The sequence below is a fragment of the Bos indicus x Bos taurus genome, chromosome 8 (assembly GCF_003369695.1).
Source record: "Bos indicus x Bos taurus breed Angus x Brahman F1 hybrid chromosome 8, Bos_hybrid_MaternalHap_v2.0, whole genome shotgun sequence".
NCBI lineage: Eukaryota > Metazoa > Chordata > Mammalia > Artiodactyla > Bovidae > Bos > Bos indicus x Bos taurus.
In genome coordinates this window covers 71,522,148-71,541,809 of record NC_040083.1, presented here as the reverse complement: position 1 = coordinate 71,541,809, position 19,662 = coordinate 71,522,148, and the positions used below count along the sequence as shown (strand labels likewise).

General features: G+C 40.1%; 1 protein-coding gene across 5 annotated transcripts in view; it reads right to left on the bottom strand.

Annotated features, from left to right (window-relative positions):
* LOC113897313 (disintegrin and metalloproteinase domain-containing protein 28-like) overlaps positions 1-19,662 on the bottom strand; it is a 125,341-nt gene that overhangs the window by 53,737 nt on the left and 51,942 nt on the right. For 4 of the 5 annotated variants that reach the window (XM_027549940.1, XM_027549941.1, XM_027549938.1 and 1 more), the window contains exons 14-18: positions 14,355-14,550; positions 12,084-12,186; positions 9,512-9,671; positions 8,291-8,371; positions 7,413-7,491 (exon numbers count right to left, since the gene is read on the bottom strand). In XM_027549940.1, coding sequence (XP_027405741.1) covers positions 7,413-7,491; positions 8,291-8,371; positions 9,512-9,671; positions 12,084-12,186; positions 14,355-14,550 — 619 coding nt within the window. Of the gene's footprint in view, positions 1-7,412; positions 7,492-8,290; positions 8,372-9,511; positions 9,672-12,083; positions 12,187-13,095; positions 13,165-14,354; positions 14,551-19,662 lie in introns of those variants that run through there. The other variant, XR_003512323.1, reaches the window with a different exon arrangement.

The following is a 19,662-nucleotide window of genomic DNA, read 5'->3' as shown; positions in this document are numbered from 1 at the left end:
ATGTTTAAGGAGAGTCTTCCATTCTTATACAAATTTTTCCAGGGAATTTAAATAAATGAGAACACTCCATTTTATTTAACATGACTAGCATAATCCTGTACTCAGATTTACAAAGACACTATGAGAAAATTATAGGCATAACCCATGAACATAAAGTAATAGCAAACATCACCCATCAGTATCTATTCAGTTCAGTTCAGTTCAGTCACTCACTCATGTTCAACTCTTTGCAACCCCATGAATCGCAGCACGCCAGGCCTCCCTGTCCATCACCATCTCCTGGAGTTCACTGAGACTCACATCCATTGAGTCGGTGATGCCATCCAGCCATCTTATCCTCTGTTGTCCCCTTCTCCTCCTGCCACCAATCCCTCCCAGCATCAGAGTCTTTTCCAGTGAGTCAACTCTTCGCATGAGGTGGCCAAAGTACTGGAGTTTCAGCTTTAGCATCAGTCCTTCCAAAGAACACTCAGGACTGATCTCCTTTAGAATGGACTGGTTGGATCTCCTTGCAGTCCAAGGGACTCTCAAGAGTCTTCTCCAACACCACAGTTCAAAAGCATCAATTCTTCGGTGCTCAGCTTCCTTCCCAGTCCAACTCTCACATCCATACATGACCACTGGAAAAACCATAGCCTTGACTAGACGGACCTTTGTTGGCAAAGTAATGTCTCTGCTTTTGAATATGCTATCTAGGTTGGTCATAACTTTCCTTCCAAGGAGTAAGCATCTTTTAACTTCATGGATGCAATCAACATCTGCAGTGATTTTGGAGCCTAAAAAAATAAAGTCTGACACTGTTTCCACTGTTTCCCCATCTATTTCCCATGAAGTGATGGGACCAGATGCCATGATCTTAGTTTTCTGAATGTTGAGCTTTAAGCCAACTTTTTCACTCTCCTGTTTCACTTTCATCAAGAGGCTCTTTAGTTTTTCTTCACTTTCTGCCATAACGGTGGTGTCATCTGTATATCTGAGCTTATTGATATTTCTCCTGGCAATCTTGATTCCAGCTTGTGCTTCTTCCAGCCCAGTGTTTCTCATGATGTACTCTGCATAGAAGTTAAATAAACAGGGTGACAATACACAGCCTTGATGCACTCCTTTTCCTATTTGGAACCAGTCTGTTGTTCCATGTCCAGTTCTAACTATTGCTTCCTGACCTGTATTCAGATTTCTCAAGAGGCAGGTCAGGTGGTCTGGTATTCCCATCTCTTTCAGAATTTTCCACGGTTGATTGTGATCCACACAGTCAAAGGCTTTGGCATAGTCAATAAAGCAGAAATAGATGTTTTTCTGGAACTCTCTTGCTTTTTCCATGATCCAGCGGATGTTGGCAATTTGATCTCTGGTTCCTCTGCCTTTTCTGAAACCAGCTTGAACATTTCTGAAACCAGCTTGAACATCTAGAAGTTGACAGTTCACGTATAGCCGAAGCCTGGCTTGGAGAATTTTGAGCATTACTTTACTAGCGTGTGAGATGAATGCAATTGTGCAGTAGTTTGACCATTTTTTGGCATTGCCTTTCTTTGGGATTGGAATGAAAACGGACCTTTTCCAGTCCTGTGGCCACTGCTGAGTTTTCCAAATTTGCTGGCATAATCAGTGTAGCACTTTCACAGCATCATCTTTCAGGATTTGGAATAGCTCAACTGGAATTCTATCACCTCCACTAGCTTTGTTCATAGTGATGCTTTCTAAGGCCCACTTGACTTCACATTCCAGGATGTCTGGCTCTAGGTAGTGATCACACCATCGTGATTATCTGGGTCATGAAGCTCTTTTTTGTACAGTTCTTCTGTGTATTCTTGCCACCTCTTCTTAATATCTTCTGCTTCTGTTAGGTCCATACCATTTCTGTCCTTTATCAAGCCCATCTTTGCATGAAATATTTCCTTGGTATCTCTGATTTTCTTGAGGAGATCCCTAGTCTTTCCCATTCTGTTGTTTTCCTCTATTTCTTTGCACTGATTGCTGAGGAAGACTTTCTTATCTCTTCTTGCTATTCTTTGAAACTCTGCATTCAGATGCTTATATCTTTCCTTTTCTCCTTTGCTTTTCACTTCTCTTCTTTTCACAGCTATTTGTAAGGCCTCCCCAGACAGCCATTTTGCTTTTTTGCATTTCTTTTCCATGGGGATGGTCTTGATCCCTGTCTCCTGTACAATGTCACGAACCTCATTCCATAGTTCATCAGGCACTCACTCTTTCAGATCTAGTCCCTTAAATCTATTTCTCCCTTCCACTGTATAATCATAAGGGATTTGATTTAGGTCATATTTGAATGGTCTAGTGGTTTCCCCTACTTTCTTCAATTTCAGTCTGAATTTGGCAATAAGGAGTTCATGATCTGAGCCACAGTCAGCTCCAGTCTTGTTTTTGCTGACTGTATAGAGCTTCTCCATCTTTGGCTGCAAAGAATATAATCAATCTGATTTTGGTGTTGACCATCTGGTGATGTCCATGTGTAGAGTCTTCTCTCATGTTGTTGGAAAAGGGTGTTTGCTATGACCAGTGCGTTCTCTTGGCAAAACTCTGTTAACCTTTGCCCTGCTTTATTCCGTATTCCAAGGCCAAATTTGCCTGTTACTCCAGGTGTTTCTTGACTTCCTACTTTTGCATTCCAGTCCCCTATAATGAAAAGGACATCTTTTTTGGGGTGTTAGTTCTAAAAGGTCTTGTAGGTCTTCATAGAACTGTTCAACTTCAGCTTCTTCAGCGTTACTGGTTGGAGCATAGACTTGGATTACTGTGATATTGAATGGTTTGCCTTGGAAACGAACACAGATCATTATGTTGTTTTTGAGATTGCATCCAAGTACTGCTTTTTGGACTCTTTTGTTGACCATGATGGCTACTGCATTTCTTCTAAGGGATTCCTGCCCACAGTAGTAGATATAATGGTCATCTGAGTTAAATTCACCCATTCCAGTCCATTTCAGTTCGCTGATTCCTAGAATGTCGACATTCACTCTTGCCATCTCCTGTTTGACCACTTCCAATTTGCCTTGATTCATGGACCTGACATTCCAGGTTCCTATGCAATATTGCTCTTTACAGCATCAGACCTTGCTTCTATTACCAGTCACATCCACAACTGGGTATTGTTTTTGCTTTGGCTCCATCCCTTCAGTCTTTCTGGAGTTATTTCTCCACTGATCTCCAGTAGCGTATTGGACACCTATTGACCTGGGGAGTTCCTCTTTCAGTATTCCATCATTTTGTCTTTTCATACTATTCATGGGGTTCTCAAGACAAGAATACGAAGTGGTTTGCCGTCCCCTTCTCCAGTGGACCACATTCTGTCAGACTTCTCCACCATGACCCACCTGTCTTGGGTGGCCCCACACAGCATGGCTTAGTTTCATTGAGTTAGACAAGGCTGTGGTCCGTGTGATTAGATTGACTAGTTTTCTGTGATTATGGTTTCAGTGTGTCTGCCCTCTGATGCCCTCTTGCAACACCTACCGCCTTACTTGGGTTTCTCTTACCTTGGACATGGGGTATCTCTTCATGGCTCTAGCGTATTTATAAGAGCTATTAAATATTTCCATGTTGGGTTTATGCAAGGAATGCAAAGTTAGATAAATGTTCAAGTATCAATCAATTTATTTTGCAATACCAACAGAGTAAAGAGTTAAAAATCTTAACCAATACATAAAAAGTACCTGATATGATTCTTAGCAAACTAGGAATAGAAGTGAATTTTCTTAGTCAGATGAAGAGGATCTAATATGAAAGAATACCTTTAGATAACAGGGCAAAATACTGAAAGTCTTTCCTAAGATAGGGAAAGAAATAAAGAGGCTTGCTATCTCTTGCTACTTCTGTTCAACATTGCACAAGGAAAAAAAGTACAAGAGGAAGTAGCAAAACTGTCATTTTTCTCAAACAGTATGATTGAATATGTAGAAAATTTAAAAGAATTTATAAGTTACTAAAATTATCAACAGGTTAGCAGAGGTGCTTCATATAAAAATAAATATACAAAAATTAGTTGAAGTTCTATATTCTCAGTTCAGTTCAGTGCAGTCGCTCAGTTGTGTCCAACTCTTCATGACCTCATGGGCTGCAGCCTACCAGGCTCCTCCATCCATGGGATTTTCCAGGTGAGAGTACTGGAGTGGGGTGCCATCACCTTCTCTGATGTACTCTGCATATAAGTTAAATAAGCAGGGTGACAATATACAGCCTTGACGTACTCCTTTTCCTATTTGGAACCAGTCTGTTGTTCCATGTCTAGTTCTAATTGTTGCTTCCTGACCTGCATATAGGTTTCTTAAGAGGCAGGTCAGGTGGCCTGGTATTCCCATCTCTTTCAGAATTTTCCACAGTTTATGGTGATCCACACAGTTAAAGGCTTTGGCATACTCAATAAAGCAGAAATAGATGTTTTTCTGGAACTCTCTTGCTTTTTTGATGATCCAGCAGATGTTGGCAATTTGATCTCTGGTTCCTCTGCCTTTCCTAAATCCAGCTTAAACAACTGGAAGTTCACGGTTCACTATTTATTGCTGAAGCCTGGCTTGGAGAATTTTGAGCATTACTTTACTAGCGTGTGAGATGAGTGCAATTGTGTGGTAGTTTCTTAAAAATCCAATTAATATACATTATATGTAAAAATTCTATGGTGAAAATCATTGAATATTATTTGGCAAAATTAAAGAATGCTAAGTAAATGGATACTTATTTCATGTACTAGGTTTGGAATTCAATATTTTATATATGCTCATTCTTCCCCAAGTGAATCTATAGATACAGTTTAGACTAACTAAATTCCAACAGGAATTGTGTGTGTAACTTGAAAATCTGACTGTAAAAAATATGTGGAAGTACAAAAGCTAATAGCCGACACATTCTTGAAGAACAAAATTAAAGGACTGCCTCTAAGATAACAAACTTATTTTAAATATACAGTAATAAAAGAATATTATACTGGCATGTGTGTGGTCAGTCATGTCAGACTCTTTGTGACCCCATGGACTGTAGCCTACCAGGCTCCTCTGTCCCTGGGATTCTCCAGGCAAGAATACTGGAGTGAGTTGTCATTTCCTCTTCCAGGAGGAGGAAATTTCCTCCCAATGCAGGGACTGAACCCGCATCTTCTGCAATGGCAGGAGGATTCTTTATCACTGAGTCACCTATGAAGGCCTTATACTGGCATATGGATAGTCAAATAGAATCCCCAGAAAAGTAGAAATATCCCAGAAAGACACACATGCAGACACATGTGCTTTATTGGAAAATTGGTACTATAAAGCATTAAGGAAGGGTGATCTATTACATGGGCTTCCCAGGTGGTGCTAGTGGTAAAGAACCCACTTGCCAGTTCAGGAGACACAAGAGACAAGGGATTGATTCTTGGGTCAGGAAGATCCTCTGGAGAAGGGCATGACAACCCACTCCAGTATTCTTGCCTGGAGAATCCCATGGACAGAGGAGCCTGGTGGGTTACAGTCCATGGGATCACAGAGAGATCACACTACTGAAATGATTTAGCACAGCACAGATCTATTACATAAATGATGGTGTGACAATTGAGTGTCTATCTGGGATAAAAGTGAAATTGAACACTTGTATCATAAACAAAATAATTCCAGATACACTATAGATTTAAATTTGAAAAAGCAATAAAATAATCCTTTTCAGAAGATCATATATACATTCATAACTTCAAGATAGAAAAAAATTCCTTAAAAAGGACACAAAAAGGAAAACCAATCATCAAGGAAATGATAAACAAATTGACTACATTACAATTAAAAGCTTCTTTAATCACATGACATCACAAAGAGTGAGAAAACACAATGAAGGGAGCTATTTGCAGCATGTATAACTGAAAAATAGCTTATATCAAGTATATTAAAATTAAACAAGTTAATAGGGGGTCGGGGAGATACCCAATAGAAAAATACACAAAATGGCATGAACAAATATTTCGTAAAAGAGAAAATACCAATGGCCAAAAAAATTAAGAAAAGATTCTATCATTATTACTAGCTATAAAAAGAATTTAAATGAAAATTTCAATGTGTTATCACTACTGACCCACAAGAGTTGCTAAAATATAACAATTCTATTTATGCCAAACCGCTTAAAGGTTATAAAGCAATAGGAAGGGGTCCTGAGGAAGAGCAGCTGTTTCTAAAAGTAAACGTAATGAAGAGCTCTGTCCTCAGGGCAGGGTATTCATCACCATGGCAACTGGAGGTGAGGCTCTCTGGCTGTTTCTACAGAGAAGGTCTGAGGTCTATAGGAAGATCTGCCTACTGACAGAGCTCTCAGGCAGATCTCCTATCAGGAGAGTTAAGGTCCAACAAGCATGCACACATGCCAAGAAAACCCCTGTGAGCTGATTCAAGTCAAAAAATTAAAAGACGCTTACTCCTTGGAAGGAAAGTTATGACCAACCTAGATAGCATATTCAAAAGCAGAGACATTACTTTGCCAACAAAGGTCCGTCTAGTCAAGGCTATGGTTTTTCCAGTGATCATGTATTTGTGTAAGAGTTGGACTGTGAAGAAAACTGAGTGCCGAAGAATTGAAGCTTTTGAACTGTGGTGTTGGAGAAGACTCTTGAGAGTCCCTTGGACTGCAAGGAGATCCAACCAGTCCATTCTGAAGGAGATCAGCCCTGGGTGTTCTTTAGAAGGAATGATGGTAAAGCTGAAACTCCAGTACTTTGGCCACCTCCAATGAGAGTTGACTCATTGGAAAAGACTCTGATGCTGGGAGGAATTGGGGGCAGGAGGAGAAGGGGATGACAGAGGATGAGATGGCTGGATGGCATCACCGACTCAATGGATGTGAGTCTGAGTGAACTCCAGGAGATGGTGATGGACAGGGAGGCCTGGCGTTCTGCGATTCATGGGATCACAAAGAGTCGGACATGACTGAGTGACTGAACTGAACTGAAGTGAACTGAATCCCACATTCAATGAAGGATCATATATCCTGAAGAAAAATAGCACCGTGCAATATAAGAGAAGATAGAGTGAAAAAAAAAAAGTTCAACTCAAAAGAAATAGAGGTAATCTGGAGAAGAGACTGAACCTGCAAAAATAATAAGTCATATTCTTAGAGAGTTTTATGAGGATATTAAACCTAGTATACATTCAGTCAAGGCTGTTAGGAAAATGGGACAATTGTAAAGCAAGAAAACTCAGAAAATTAGAATGAAATGACAAATATAAAATTTCAAGAATTTTTTCGGTAAAATATAAAAACACAAGGTGGGAAATATGATTTAAAAGTTGGATGAGAGACTTTGGAGATTAATATCATGAATTCATTACCTACAGAACAGGAATTACAAGAAGAAAGAGAAAAAGGCATGGAATCTAACATAATAGGAAATAAACGCTTGGAAGAGGTGAGCAATTTTCTCAAGTTAGGCATGTAATGTTACGTACTGAAGATTGTGGAAGAATCAGAGCAGTCAGGAGGGGCCCATCCTTCTTTACACTGACACTTGAGCTCATGGTCACACACCTAGAGGAGCAATGGTTCTGTTAGTTTTCTCACTGAACTAATGCTCAACACAAGGGCTTATTCATCCATAATTAAGTACATTTCAAAAAAAAAGAATAACCCCTGCTCTGCAGCCTTTCAACTACCTACATATTTTAAACATCAATAATAGGAATTTCATAATGCCATCTGCAGCAACATGGATGAAATTAGAGAAATGTCATCTTGAGTGAAGTAAGTCAGGCAGAGAAGGAGAAATATCATATGACATACTTATATGTGGAATCTAAAAGAATTGATAAAAATGAACTTAACAAAACAGAAAGAGACTCACAGACTTAGAGAATGAAATTATGGTCGTTGGGGGGGAAGGGATAGTTAGGGAATTTGGGATGGACATGTATACATTGCTATATTTAAAATGGATAACCAACAAAGACCTACGTACAGCATAGGAAACTCTGCTCAGTGTTATGCGGCAGGCTGGATGGGAGGGGAGTTTGGGGGAGAATGGATATGTGTGTGTGTGTGTGTGTTTGTGACCAAGTCCCTTTGATATTTGCCTGAAACTATCACAACATCATTTGTTTAATTGGCTATATGCCAATACAAAATAAAACGTTAAAAAAAAAACACAGGAATTTCAGTAACAGGTTCTTTGAAGGAAGTTTTCATTGAATCAAAGTACTGAAGAGTTGGATAAACTTAATTGTTTTAATCATTCAACACTGAAACACTACATTAACATCACCCAAACTGTCTGACCTAAAATGACATAAGATTCAGCAAGCTTTGGGAAACACTGTCAAGACTTACTTACAGCGTGTCCTTTGCACTTAGAGGAGCAATTTGCTGATTTGTAAGTTCTTTCCATATCCACACATTCTGCATTAATGCAAACCTGAAAGTGATGTGAAAAAACAAAAAACTGATATGAATGTCCAAAGATATCACTTATGCAAACTGTTGACTCTTCAGGAGTTAATCTTTTATTTTTAGCGGCTCAGACAGTAAAGCGTCTGTCTACAATGTGGGAGACTCGGGTTTGATCCCTGGATTGGGAAGATTCCCTGGAGAAGGAAATGGCAATCCACTCCAGGACTCTTGCCTGGAAAATCCCATAGACAGAGGAGCCTGGCAGGCTACAGTCCATGGGGTCACAAAGAGTCGAACATGACTGAGTGACTTCCCTTCACTTCACTTCAATGCTATCAAGAGCTTCCCAGGTGGCTCAGTGGATAAAGAACCTGCCTGCGATGCAGGAGATGCAGGAGATGTGGGTTCAGTCCCTCGATCTGGAAGATCCCCTAGAGGAGGAAATGGCAACCCACTCCAGTATTCTTGCCTGGGAAATCCCATGGACAGAGGAGCCTGGCAGGCTGCAGTCCACAGGGTCACAAAGAATTGGAAAAGCCTGAAGCAACTAAGTATGCACGCACACATTGTTATTAAACTTGCTTTTTATTAGAGAAATCACAACACCCTTTTGAAAATAGGAAGATGGAATCTAGGTAATTTTTGTAATAAAATATTTAGGAAGTCCTCTCTAAAGAAAATTTCCTTACTTCATTCCTCATGGATTATTCCCTTAATCCACTTCTTTAGTTCAAGTCTATAGACTGATATGTAGCACTGAGCTAAGTAAGCATTGCACATGATACAAGGTACTCATTCCAAGCAAAAATCTATGGAAAACATGTTAATATCATATCATCTCTAAGATTAAAATAAAAATGTGTGTAAAAATAAGTAGTATTGTTATGATTATATTTATTATTATCAGTGGCTATCATTTGCTGAGAACCTACCAATTTAGGGGCAATAAAACTTGCCCAAATTTAACACCCTAGTGCTAAGCACATAATAGGTACTTATTAAATAACACTGAAGGGAAGAACACAGTCATGTATACATGAATGGCATAAACATTACTTTGAAAATGGTGCTTCATGAAACACAGTGGGGCCCTGAGAAGAAAATAAACAAAACAAAAAAACAAACAGAAAGAACATTCTGAGTAAAAGCTGCAATTTCAACTCACCTTCTTATCTCCACATTTGGTTCCATTGATTACCATGCCAATTTCTTCATTGCTGTCTTCAGGATCAAATAGTCTACATGTCAGGATTGTGACTATTCGTCCTTTCCAGGGCAGATAATCTGAGCCACCATTACAGAACAACTTCCCACACGTGGCATCTCTGAGGAAAAGCCAAAATTTGTTGCAGTTGAAACACCAGGATTCAAACTGGAGTTTTATACAAATATAAATCACCTCCTGGACTATCCATATTTAACTAATGGTATTTTTCCCTAAGGCCGAGACTCCTAGTTCTCCATTATACCAGTTTTCCCCTTATTGTTAAGTAACAGAACCACCATATTCAATGCTTTTCAAGGCCAGGTGTTGCTAAAAAAACAAACAAACAACAACAACAAAACCCTTGTCTCCCAGATTCCCTAACTTTGGCCAGTAACCTAAATTCTGGCCAGTGGGAAGGATGCAGAACCCTAACTTCAGATTCTTGAATGTGGCCTTATGTGAGGGTATGTGTTGTTGCTGATGTTTAGTCACTAAGTTGTGTCTGCCTCTTCGGGACCCCATGGACTGCAGCACGCTAGGTTCCCCTCTCCTTCACTATCTCCCACATTTGCTCAAATTCATGTCCACTGAGTTGGTGATTCTATTCAACCATCTCACCCTCTGCTTCCCCTTTCCCTTTTGCCTTCCATCTTTCCCAGCATCAGGGTTTTTTCCAGTGAGTCAGTTCTTTGCATCAGGTGACCAAAGTATTGGAGCTTCAGCTTCAACATCAGTTCTTAACATCAAGGAGGGCACCTAGGAAGTCAGTTTCTGTCTTGTTTCAGCTAAGGTCATTTATTGCATGAATCGCAGCAGAATAATTCTCTTGACTATAGTTGTATCAGTATAAGGCTGAGCCTTGGATGACACTCTAAGGCATCATGTGGGTTCCTGAAAGAACCCCTGCAAATTCAGATGAAACTGCCAGGGGATCACTAAAGCCTTGCATTCACTAGCAAGGGGAAGAAAGTCAATGCCAACAATATTGGAATCAATTGCTTTTATGCAAAATTTAGAGGAAAGTTGTGAAAAAAGTCTTCTGAGAGTGTTAGAATCAGATTCTTCTGATTACTCTGGTGGCTTTTAGAAAAAATACCACTGAGGAGCAGAGAAAGGCATGCATTCTTTCCAGACTTGAGATGCTATTTTTCTTGAATCACTTAGGTAGGGCTTTAAGAAGAGGGCTCTATAAAGGTGAAAGTTGCTCAGTCATATCTGACTCCATGACCCCATGGACTGTATGTAGCCTGCCAATTTTCTCTATCCATGGAATTCTCCAGGCAAGAATACTGGAGTGGGTTGCCATTTCCTTCCCCAGGGGATCAACCCAGGTCTCCTGCATCACAGGCAGCCTTTTTATCCTCTGAGCCACCAAGGAAGCCCTGGGAAGGCTCTAGGACCCAGGGAATTTCAGGCTTATTTCTCACTACAAGCAAAAATTATTAACAAGTGATCAGAAAGCCAGACTGTGGGAAGAAATGACGTGCTTATGCCTTTGGTTGCAGAAATTATCCAGTATTCACACAAGCATTTATACAGGACAAGGGCGTGTGTACACTTTACAGAGGAAAGATGGAATTATCCTAGCCTTTTTTCCCTATCACAACTTCTCATACTAAATATTGCTACCCACTCACCCTACTCCCACACACATATAGCTTTTTATTAATATATTCTCCCCTGATTTCCTATAAAGGAGAGCCCACAAGGCATGACCATCTTTGAGGTTCAGACTCCCCAAGAGATGATCTTCTGTCCAAAATAGTTTGGTAATAACTATCTTTGAGAAAAATTAGTGTTATTTCAACAGAAAAAAAAACTTGGAGAAATGCTGATCTTTTTCATTCAGTGTCTTGTTACACATTAGTATGCACATGCAAAGTTTGGAACAGGTATTTCACCTATTATCATTTAATTTTTAAAAATCATCTTAGAACTGTAGAATCCAAGGGAAATATATAGAAAAATCTCAAGTTCATTGATTACAGAGTTTTATCTTTTCTTTTTTCAGACTATCAATTTTTTTATGGAAAACAAATTCTTTAGGTCAATTGTCAATCTTTTCCCTCACTGTATTTTTTCTTTATGGAATGCCATGTCAAGTTAAAAAAAAAAAAAAAACAACAACTGTACAATCATTGTGCTGCTTATTCCTCTGAGAAGATAAGTATTTCTACCATAGAATCATCATGAAATGCAGTAGATGGAAAAGCATCTGAAGCATACTGGAGAATAAGTGTATACATTTCCAACGAGGCCCATTTACTCTGGTATGTTCCTTCTCAAACATTCATTCTATTTAACAACAGCTATACTTGGTGTCCTTTGAAGCATGCATTATGAGAAACTGAAAAATGGGAATCATTCCCTATTTACCTTTTTAACTCAGTGCCTAGCCTAAAATAAAGCAAGTAATAATCACTCAATGAATGTTTATCAAATAAATGATGTCCAAATTACTTTCTCTTTAAATGAGATAAATCAGCATGTGTGAAAATGAGCAGGAAGTTCAAATAGCAAGGTCACTTACTTTGCTTTACAGGGAATGTGTGTGTTGTTCACTTTTCGACAGTATCCATAAGTTGACCCATCTTCATTTCGTCTAAAACATGACTTATCTGCAACCTGGGCTCCTGGGATCAAACAAGGTCAGTAAGGTCATAGATGGAAAGAAGAGAGGTAAGTAGTTTTGTGCTACAAAGGATTCATGAAACAGAAAGCCAGCATGAAGAACATGATTTTAGCATCATACCTCTTCTTGGAAATATAGTTTGCTTTGATATGATATCAAGAGAGATGTCTGGAGTTAAAAAAATCTTTTGGATGGCCTATTTTTGAATGAGGACTATCTAAATATTTGGAAACATCTGTAAGATTGAAGACTTAGCTAGAAGAGCCATAGTTATCCTAGCAGCAGCCCACAGGCAGATACTGGAATGCTGTCCTGTTGGAGGGTACACATGTGACAGGTACACCCTATGCTTAGTCAGACGTCTACTCTGCCAGGAAGTAATGTGCATCACAAGTTTAATTTCTCATGCAGTCTTCATCAGATGGGCAATCAGTGGTTAACAGCTGTGTGATATGGTTAATTGCCTTAAACTTTCAATTTGCTCTGTGTAAAAATGATGACTGTATGATAGTATACCCTCATAATGTTATTTTGAGGATTATTTTTTTTAAGTTTTTAGGATTATGTTTTTTTTAAAAAACAAACTTTATTTATTTAAATGTTTGACCATACCTGGAGTCATGTGGGATCTTAGTTCCCCTACCAAGGATTGAACCCACACCCTCTGCATTGGAAGACAGAGTCTTAACCATTGGACCACCAAGGAAGTCCACTATTAAGAAGATTAAATGAGTTAATCTATGTGAGCCACTGAGAAGAGTGCCTGGTCAGTAGAACATGGTGTATAAATATTACCCATTCTTATTATCATTCTCATTTTGTTAATAAAGGTACAGAGGGTGGTATTGGTTAAAGCCACAAAGAGAGATGAAAAATCAGACTTCAAATCAAGTTCTATTGAGTCAAATACCTCTATCCTTCTTTTTCTAATGCCTCTACTCCTTCTCTCTCCCCCATTTTGGAAATCAATAAGGAAGACCTGGAAAATATGAATCCAGCCTTTGAAAAAACAACAATATAGTTAAAAATAATAAAAAGCCAATGGAGTCTAGAACTAGCAGATACAAACGATTATAGGATGGGTAAGAAATAAGGTCCCATCGTATAGCTCAGGGAACTACATTCAATATCCTGTAATAAACCATAATGGAAAGAAATACAAAAAACTGTCACTGTTTGCAGATGACATGATGCTATACAGAAAATCTTAAAGATCCTACCATAAAACTACTCATTAATGAATTTGAGCTCATCAATGAATTTGAAAACTACTAGAGCTCATCATGGAGAAGGCAATGGCACCCCACTCCAGTACTCTTGCCTGGAAAATCCCATGGACAGAGGAGCCTGGTAGGCTGCAGTCCATGGGGTCGCTAGGAGTCAGACACGACTGAGCGACTTCATTTTCACTTTTCACTTTCATGCATTGGAGAAGGAAATGGCAAGCCACTCCAGTGTTCTTGCCTGGAGAATCCCAGGGACGGGGGAGCCTGGTGAGCTGCCGTCTCTGGAATCACACAGAGTCAGACACGACTGAAGCAACTTAGCAGCAGAGCTCATCAATGAATTTGGTAAAGTTGCAGGATTCAAAATTAATACACAGAAATCTTGCATACTTATACACTCACAGCAAAAGATCAGAACAAAAGATTAATCAATGGAACAGAATAGAAAGTCCAGAGATAAACTCACATGCCTATGGTCACCTAATCTGTGATCAAAGAGGTAAGAATATACAGTGGAGAAAAGACAGTCTCTTCAATAAGTAGTGCGGGGAAAACTGGACAGCTACATGCAAAAGAATGAAATTAGAATGCTTACTAACACCACACACAAAAATAAACTCAAAATGGATTAAAGACCTGAATGTAAGGCCAGATGCTATAAAACTCTTAAAGAAAAATACAGGCAGTTCACACTTTGACATAAATCACAAGATCTTTTTTGACCCACCTCCTAGGGTGATGAAAATAGAAACAAAATAGACAAATGAAACCTAATTAAACATAAAAGCTTCTGCACAGCAAAGGAAACCATAACAGAAGGACGAATGGGACAGAATGCTACTTCAGCCATGATGAAACGCTCTCACTTGGAATGATATGGTTTTCCTGTGTATGGACATGGAGAGAGGCAGACATGCCAGTGACACTGGGCTTGTCCTCGTACCTGGTCCCCAGAGGTCAGTGCACTGCTTCTCCAGGGTGGGGCACATTCCCATCCGGCAGTAGCCCTTCCCATTCTGGCAAGGGAAGCCATTGATTTGGTATCGATCACTGGGGCAAAGAGTAGATTTGCCATCACATATTTCAGGCAGGTCACACTCATCTTTTGCTGGTCTGCACACCTCACCAGCCTTTTTTAACTGTAGGGAAATAAAACCATAGACATGGACTTTTTCCACCTGACCTACCATAATATCTCAAATTGATGCAAATTATATTTTCCCTGTGGCCGTTAATTAGCAATGTGTACCTAGAGGCATTGTTCTATTTTTAGTTTACATTTGTATTGTATAAGCCAAAACCATCTCCTATAATGTCACTTCTACTGACTTTGGCCAAGCCCTGAGTTGTTAAAGCAATCAATACTTCTGAATTTGTAGAGCAACTGCTACAAAAATAACAACGAAAAAATACTTTAGAACACCCAGCAATATAATAGATGCAAATAAGGAAGTTACCTGTCCCTTTGTTAAATGCATCTTTCACAAGATTTTCAAGGAGATTTAAATCTGCAGCTCCAGAAATTTACTGGTGAAGTGAATCTTTTGTAATAAGGAAGATAAGCTTCGAAGCCCAGATCAGCATGCTCTGAGATTTTCCCAGGCATCGAGTTTCCTAATCCTGAATTCCTTTTAGTGTAATTTTAGATATTTCCTTTTCACTCACATCTTCCTATGGAATGATTTATTAGGAGAGAGAAACAAACCAAAAACATTCATTTGCTATGTTAATTCCATTAAAATCTGTTACTGCAAATCTTGCTCTTATTTGCTCAGAGAAATGTTAGCCAAAGAAATCCTGCCATTCAGGCAGATATAAAGAAGCCTGTGTGGATACTGGAATCACCTCCTTCCTTAGCTGAAGCAACTAGATGTGTTCTCTCTCCAGTGTTCTTGCCTGAGAAATCCCACGGACAGAGAGGTCTTGCGGGCTACAGTCCATGGGGTCGCAAAGAGTCAGATATGACTCAGTGACCAAACCACCACTACTTCACATCATCAAGAAACTTTTAATATCTTTACACTGGTGAGAGCATATAATCAAAATTTTCATCGGGGCCTATGAGACCCTGCAAAGCCCCTCTGCTCCAGTCAGACTAACTTTCTTATCAGATGTCACACAAACCATGTTTTACCTTCTGTTTATTCTTTCCTCATTTGGAATTTTTTTTTCTTTCTGTTTATATAAAATCTGCTCTACTTCACAAACTATTTGAAACCCTAATTCTTCCATGAAAACTCCTCTGATCCCTTCAATGTGGATCACTGCTCCTCTTTTCCACATGTAGTAGGAAAACAGCCCAGAATTTGGATATGAAAGACACATACTTTGGATATGAAAGATACATACTTGGCTTTGCCAGTGGTTAGATGTATACCCTTAGCAAATGAGTTTAATCTTAACTTTATAAGCCATTAGGAAAATTAAGTGAAAAAATATGTGGAAAGTAATATACCCAAAGGTTATATATCATTATAATATCTACCTGGCATTTAATCATGTATAGTATTTTCATCCATTTCAGGTATGTATGAATATATCCTCACCCTAAGGAAACAGCAAATATTTTGAGGAAAAATACCACTTTGTGTGTGTGTGTGTGTGTGTGTGCAATGCAAGAGACACAGGAGTCACAGGTTTGATCCCTGGGTCAGGAAGATCCCCTGAAGGAGGAAAACGGCAACCCACTCCAGTATTTTTGCATGAAAAATACTATGGACGTGTTAGGTAGTTAGAATAGAAAAAAGGAGTCCAAAATGGTGGTGTCTAAAAGACAAATAAAGGGAAAAGCCCACAAAAATGGATCAAAAGAAAACCCACGGACTGGAGTGAGAACTTCAGGTGAAAAATACATACCCACTTCTTAGCTAGCTCAATTTTCATAGGGCAGGCTCAGTGGGGAGGAAACAAATGTATAAAAGGAGGAAGCCACGATGGATTAAGGCTTCTCATTTGGGGTCAGCCCACCCTCACGCCTTGAGAGTGTACTATCCTTTGCTTGCCAAATAAAATTGAGCTGTAACTGAACTGTAACACTGGTCCGCCATTTCAAATCTTTGTTGCAGTGAGACAGAACGAAGAAAATTACACACTTCCTTGACATATCTGGTGCCATGACCCAGATGTAACCTGGCTGAAACAACCTCAGCTCATCCCCAGTGAGGCAGAGACAAAGCACAGCAGAAGACCAACTTGGTGAAAGCTCACATGCTGGAAGCTGAATGCAAAGGAAACCCAGCACAGTGGAAATGACAAGAAGCCCAGTGTGCTGGAAACTGGGACAGAAAAAACAAACTCGGACAAAAGCTCACGAGGTTCAGTCTCAGATTCCAGAAGACCTCCAGTTTAGGTAGGAGGTCCTCACCCCTATGGCTGGATGGACATATGGCTAACAGAATCTTAATTCCTTTACAGTCTCTTGTTTCTTATTTCCTCAAACACCCTGTGAACAGATGAATGGCCATGGGTGCCACTGAGGGACTCCGGCAGGGACTACTCCCCAGTGTGTCCTGAAGGCTCCACTATCTGCTGTGCCCTAGTAGCTGTTGCCCAAGTGGGTGAGGGTTCTTCGGTCCTTAACCTCCTTTGTGCCTAGGATCAGGCCAATGAAAATTGTGGGCACAGGTCAGGCATTTAGCAGTTTTTCCAGCAAGTTATGAAAGGGGTTCCTTGGTATGTTTTTCCCACTGCTTTTTTCTCCCGTCCTTTACCTCCTCTCTCCATCTATGCCTCTGTTTACAAAGTATTGGGCAGGTCATCATCTTTCCATTTCTGAAAGTTGTGTTTGAAACTGTTTACCTAAGATTGGGACTGAAACCTATGTGGCAGGACTTGAGCCCAGCCAAAACTCATGGTGCCTGGTTTCAGCACCTAATGAAGCTCAAGTACTTGATGTCTCATTGCAAAAAAGTTCGGTGAGAGACACAGCGATAAGTAAGAGGTAGATTTGTTTGAATTCACAGAGAAGCACAGTCCACAGAGTGTGTGCCATCACACAGGGTATATATGGTGGCCATGAAATGTGGTGTGGTTAGTTTTTATGGGTTGGGTGATTTCATATGCTAATGAGTGGGAGGATCATTCCAACATTTGGGGAAACACTCCTTGGTCTTTTGACAGTGCCTTAGAACAGTCATGGCGCCTCCAGATGTGTCATTTAACTTGCAGATTGAAGGCTTTTAGTTGAATTTGACTTGTCTGCTTCTTGACCCATTTGATTTTAATTGATTTATGTTATGCCCTTGGGCTATATCAGTCTTTCAAAAGTTTCGCCCTGCCTGCTTCAGTCTTGTTTCATGCTCTTTTCATGAGCCCTGTCCAGGCCTCTGCAATCTTCTGGCAGGACAACCAGAAAATAGGTAGCCCTTGGGAGGGAAATACTGTATAATATCCAATCCCTCTAGAGATTCACACCTTCGTCTTCCATGTTTCCCACAACAGATGCAATAACAGCACCTCTCAGTGAATCTGCTAGGGTGGGTGACAGGCCCACAATGCCTGCTAGAAGTTAATCTGTTGGTGGCATCCCTTCAAGGGAAACTGGGCTTCCAGGGACAATGTTTGCCACTTTGGGAGTTAACCCTGCAGATTGTTTGGGCCCAAACCCTTACCACCCTTCTCCTAAAGCTACAAACATATCCCTGGATCAAATCTCCACTCTACTTTTATGAACATCTGATCTGTTGCCTGTTATTGCCTCTTATCATTGCCTCTTATCATTTTGTCCTTAAGCCACTTACTAACAACCTCCTACAACCTTAAACCTGCCCCTAGTGTAGGCAACATTGCTCCACCCAGCTTATTATTAAAATACTCTTAAAGCTCCTAACAGGACCAGATAACCTGCTCCTTTGTCATTAGATCAGATCAGTTGCTCAGTCATGTCCGACTGTTTGCGACTCCATGAATCGCAGCATGCCAGGCCTCCCTGTCCATCACCAACACCCAGAGTTCACTCAGACTCACGTCCATCGAGTCAGTGATGCCATCCAGCCATCTCATCCTCTGTCGTCACCTTCTCCTCCTGCCCCTAATCCCTCCCAGCATCAGAGTCTTCTCCAATGAATCAACTCTTCGCATGAGGTGGCCAAAGTACTGGAGTTTCAGCTTTAGCATCATTCCTTCCAAAGAAATCTCAGGGCTGATCTTCAGAATGGACTGGTTGGATCTCCTTGCAGTCCAAGGGACTCTCAACAGTCTTCTCCAACACCACAGTTCAAAAGCATCAATTCTTCGGCACTCAGCCTTCTTCACAGTCCAACTCTCACATCCATACATGATCACAGGAAAAACCATAGCCTTGACTAGACGAACCTTTGTTGGCAAAGTAATGTCTCTGCTTTTGAATATGCTATCTAGGTTGGTCATAACTTTCCTTCCAAGGAGTAAGTGTCTTTTAATTTCATGGCTGCAGTCACCATCTGTAGTGATTTTGAAGCCCAGAAAAACAAAGTCTGACACTGTTTCCACTGTTTCCCCATCTATTTCCCATGAAGTGATGGGACCAGATGCCATGATCTTCGTTTTCTGAATGTTGAGCTTTAAGCCAACTTTTTCACTCCCCACTTTCACTTTCATCAAGAGGCTTTTGAGTTCCTCTTCACTTTCTGCCATAAGGGTGGTGTCATCTGCATATCTGAGGTTATTGATATTTCTCCCGGCAATCTTGATTCCAGCTTGTGTTTCTTCCAGTCCAGCATTTCTCATGATATACTCTGTATATAAGTTAAATAAGCAGGGTGACAATATACAGCCTTGACGAACTCCTTTTCCTATTTGGAACCAGTCTGTTGTTCCATGTCCAGTTTTAACTGTTGCTTCCTGACCTGCATACAGATTTCTCAAGAGGCAGATCAGGTGTTCTGGTATTCCCATCTCTTTCAGAAGTTTCCACAGTTGATTGTGATCCACACAGTCAAAGGCTTTGGCCTAGTCAATAAAGCAGAAATAGATGTTTTTCTGGAACTCTCTTGCTTTTTCCATGATCCAGCAGATGTTGGCAATTTGATCTCTGGTTCCTCTGCCTTTTCTAAAACCAGCTTGAACATCAGAAAGTTCACGGTTCACATATTGCTGAAGCCTGGCTTGGAGAATTTTGAGCATTACTTTACTAGCGTGTGAGATGAGTGCAATTGTGCAGTAGTTTGAGCATTCTTTGGCATTGCCTTTCTTTGGGACTGGAATGAAAACGGACCTTTTCCAGTCCTGTGGCCACTGCTGAGTTTTCCAAATTTGCTGACATATTGAGTGCA